Source organism: Fopius arisanus, unplaced genomic scaffold (assembly GCF_000806365.1).
Source record: "Fopius arisanus strain USDA-PBARC FA_bdor unplaced genomic scaffold, ASM80636v1 scaffold00078, whole genome shotgun sequence".
NCBI classification, from domain to species: domain Eukaryota; kingdom Metazoa; phylum Arthropoda; class Insecta; order Hymenoptera; family Braconidae; genus Fopius; species Fopius arisanus.
Genome location: NW_011887817.1, coordinates 291716 through 294715, shown reverse-complemented (window position 1 = coordinate 294715; position 3000 = coordinate 291716). Strand labels below are relative to the sequence as shown.

The window sequence follows — 3000 nt, the reverse complement described above, 5'->3', positions numbered from 1 at the left end:
TAATTTATTAGCAAAAATTATATGTAATTGCTCATTCCACACTCGTTTTAGCTTGAAATCAGATGTGCTAAAAATTGCTAAACATGTTTAATTAACGAAGAAAGCGGAATAGCAGTGGTCCACGTGCTTTTTCCATTGCACGTGATCGCTGTCCACGTACCGAGCAAATAACCGTCATTATTCACGTCAAAGTGAAAACACCAGTCCTCATCAACCAATTAGACAGAAAAAATAATAATAAGAGAGAAACAGATAAAAACTGAATTAAGAAAACGGCAAATTTCACTCGCGAGACGTGAAAGCTACCACTGGGATGCGGAGGTCAAGGGGTCTCTCGATGAGAAAAAAACCCTAAATAAAAAATAAATATATGGTAAACACAACCGAATAAACTCATTAACTTTCGCAGAGGAGACAAGTTCAAACAAGGATTTTTCCACTCACTGAAATTATATACCATTATAGGTATAAATAATTCTAAAACTTCGAATGGTTGAATTGAATTAGAAATGAAATTCTTCAATTTCAGTGGAAATTTCTGTCACAACGTCATTTAAATATTCAATCACGTGGGTTTGAATTTAATTTCACTGGAAAAAAAATTACATTTTCAATTGATCTCAATTTTCAACAGGTTCACGTATTTTATAGACTTGCTAATTGACAATCACATGAATTTTCGACTAAATAAACCACTTCTTCAATGAAGAATTCTTTTCATTTCATGTCACTCGCTGTTAAAAACTCCAAGTACAATTCTTTTGCAGTACATGACTTGAGTCCTTGCATTACTTCTCCAACATAATCCCCACTAAAAAATCAATCAATCAATCCGACCAAAAATCCTGGAGAGCTCCGAAAACCCAAAAGCCTCCTCAAACCCAAGAAAACCCATGAATTTGCGTTGGAATTGTCGGAATTCGGTGGAGCGTCTCGAGTTTCACCACTGAGGGGGACCTGTTGCACGTCACTGAAAAAGAGAGGAAGACATTCCTGTCCCTCGAGCAGAGAAGAGAAGAGAACAAGGACGAGGGGTTGTGGAGGACGAAGAGAGATGACCTGAGAAGGACGACGAAGGTAACCAGAGGACGAGAATAAAGACAGAGAGATCCAGAAAAAAAAGCGAGGGAGTAAATGGTCCAGAGGACGCATACCAACTCCTCCAGGACTCCCTCTCTAACCTCAAATATCCTGATGATTAAAATCTTACCTGCGATAATTCCGTAATTTTTTAGTCACGTCCAAGTTGAGCACAAACACGTTTAAACACTGAGGTAAAACTAGTCACCAAGTTCATACACTTGATACATTCTCGCAAAAACACGCGTGCGGTGATGAGCGCGTCACTCAACTGCCGGTTATTTTTCACCACAAACTTTGATTTTTCTCGGTTATTGGGGGGGTTCAATGAGGGAGTGGGGGGTAAGGATTATTGATGGTAGACATTTGAAACACTTGGGTTTGATTGGACGCGTGGTTGTGACGGTTGGACCGCGAGGAATCTGACATACAACAGCTACAAACGATGTTACAGGGTTTGACCTGCCTGCTGAACTGGCCAATCGCTGCTCAGGTGGATTTCGAGGGGAATCGCTACGCTGGTGGGGGAGGGGAGGAATGGCAGGATTTTCAGGGGGGGGGCCACCTGCTGCGCGACCTGCTGGTACTGGGGTAAAACGCTGCGCAGGGCGTACTGCAAGGCCACACAATATTGGGTTTAACAAAATCAGCAATTTCATGGTTTAGGGCACCTATTATCCGATTATTCAAGGAAATCACGGATTTTTTTGTAATGATCAGGGCTATGCTGACCTCTCGACTAGTACCGCTATGCTGCGCAGGGGGAACTGATTTTTATCGATCTCCGATATCTTTGGGTCTGGTATCGACGGGGATAAGTCGGACCATCGGTAAGGAAGCTTGTTGGGTTATGGGTGGGTGGCATGATTGGAAATTTAGAGGAGGAATATTTCTTAATTAATTGCGGGGATTTATATTGAAAAAATCACCTGGGGATTATAACTTGAATGTTTTTTTTTCGTTTGGATTACATTTTATATTGTAATGTGTTTTCTGTGGTGCAACACATTAATACGTTTTTCATGTGAATATACAGAAGAATAAATTATTATTGTTCACAAAATGATATCTACACGCGAAATATATATTAATTACACGCACCTATATGTCGGGCAAAAGTGCAATATATCAGATATACGCTGATGATATGTTATCTCATATATATTGCGTATATATTTGGCATATATTTGATATATATAATTATAATTGATATAATTATTAGTAAATATATTTATTCGGTGAGGGAATCACGGTAGGCGTAAAAAACGAATGTCCCCTCAAGGCTGTATTCAGTGGCATCGGTACTTATTGTATTAAGACTCGTTAACCAGCTTGTTCATTCACTCTTATCTATCCTCAGCTCATCCCAATGGACCACCGGGTAATCACTGCCCGTTGGGGACCGAAACGGATAGCATTAGAGGTACAACAACTTGTCACTGTTACCAGTGCTGGGGTGTTAAATAAGGTCACACACGAGAAATTATTAAAAATGTGTCGAAAGTACAGGCACACTTATGCTCAGAAGTACTACTGGCTTATTTTGTCATAACAATGGCTGCTCTTGTGAGACTCAAAAGGAGTAGTGTACAGCTAAGAGCAGCTGCGGCTGAAGTTAGAGGTAAGAGAATTACCAATAAACAAATAGGGAATTGATGTTTTATCGTATCTACTAGAAATATTTTATAGTAAAGAGACGGTAGATGATTTTTATATTTCAATCGATCAGGGAAAGATTCAGTGAAATGAGCGGTTGAAAATTTTTGTCTTTTCGTTGATTTATTCGGGATAAACAATGAATTCTTTATTTGTTCGAATTATCTTTTTAAATGTAAACGAGAGTATTCGAGGAGATATTTGAGGAGATTATGTTATACGAAAGCATATTTCGTTCGAAAAAAATTATTACGCACTCTACGA

General features: G+C 39.1%; 2 protein-coding genes across 4 annotated transcripts in view; one reads left to right on the top strand and one right to left on the bottom strand.

Annotated features, from left to right (window-relative positions):
- Positions 1-1537, bottom strand: part of LOC105270112 (uncharacterized) — a 56537-nt gene extending 55000 nt beyond the window's left edge. For all 3 annotated transcript variants that reach the window (XM_011310822.1, XM_011310825.1, XM_011310826.1), the window contains exon 1: positions 1211-1537. The gene's annotated coding sequence lies outside the window, so the exon portion shown is untranslated. The remainder of the gene's footprint in view (positions 1-1210) is intronic.
- A 945-nt stretch (positions 1538-2482) lies between these two features.
- LOC105270111 (sialin) overlaps positions 2483-3000 on the top strand; it is a gene marked incomplete at its 3' end in the record, with an annotated part of 4815 nt that continues 4297 nt past the window's right edge. The window contains 1 exon segment of the mRNA XM_011310821.1: positions 2483-2701. Coding sequence (XP_011309123.1) covers positions 2635-2701 — 67 coding nt within the window.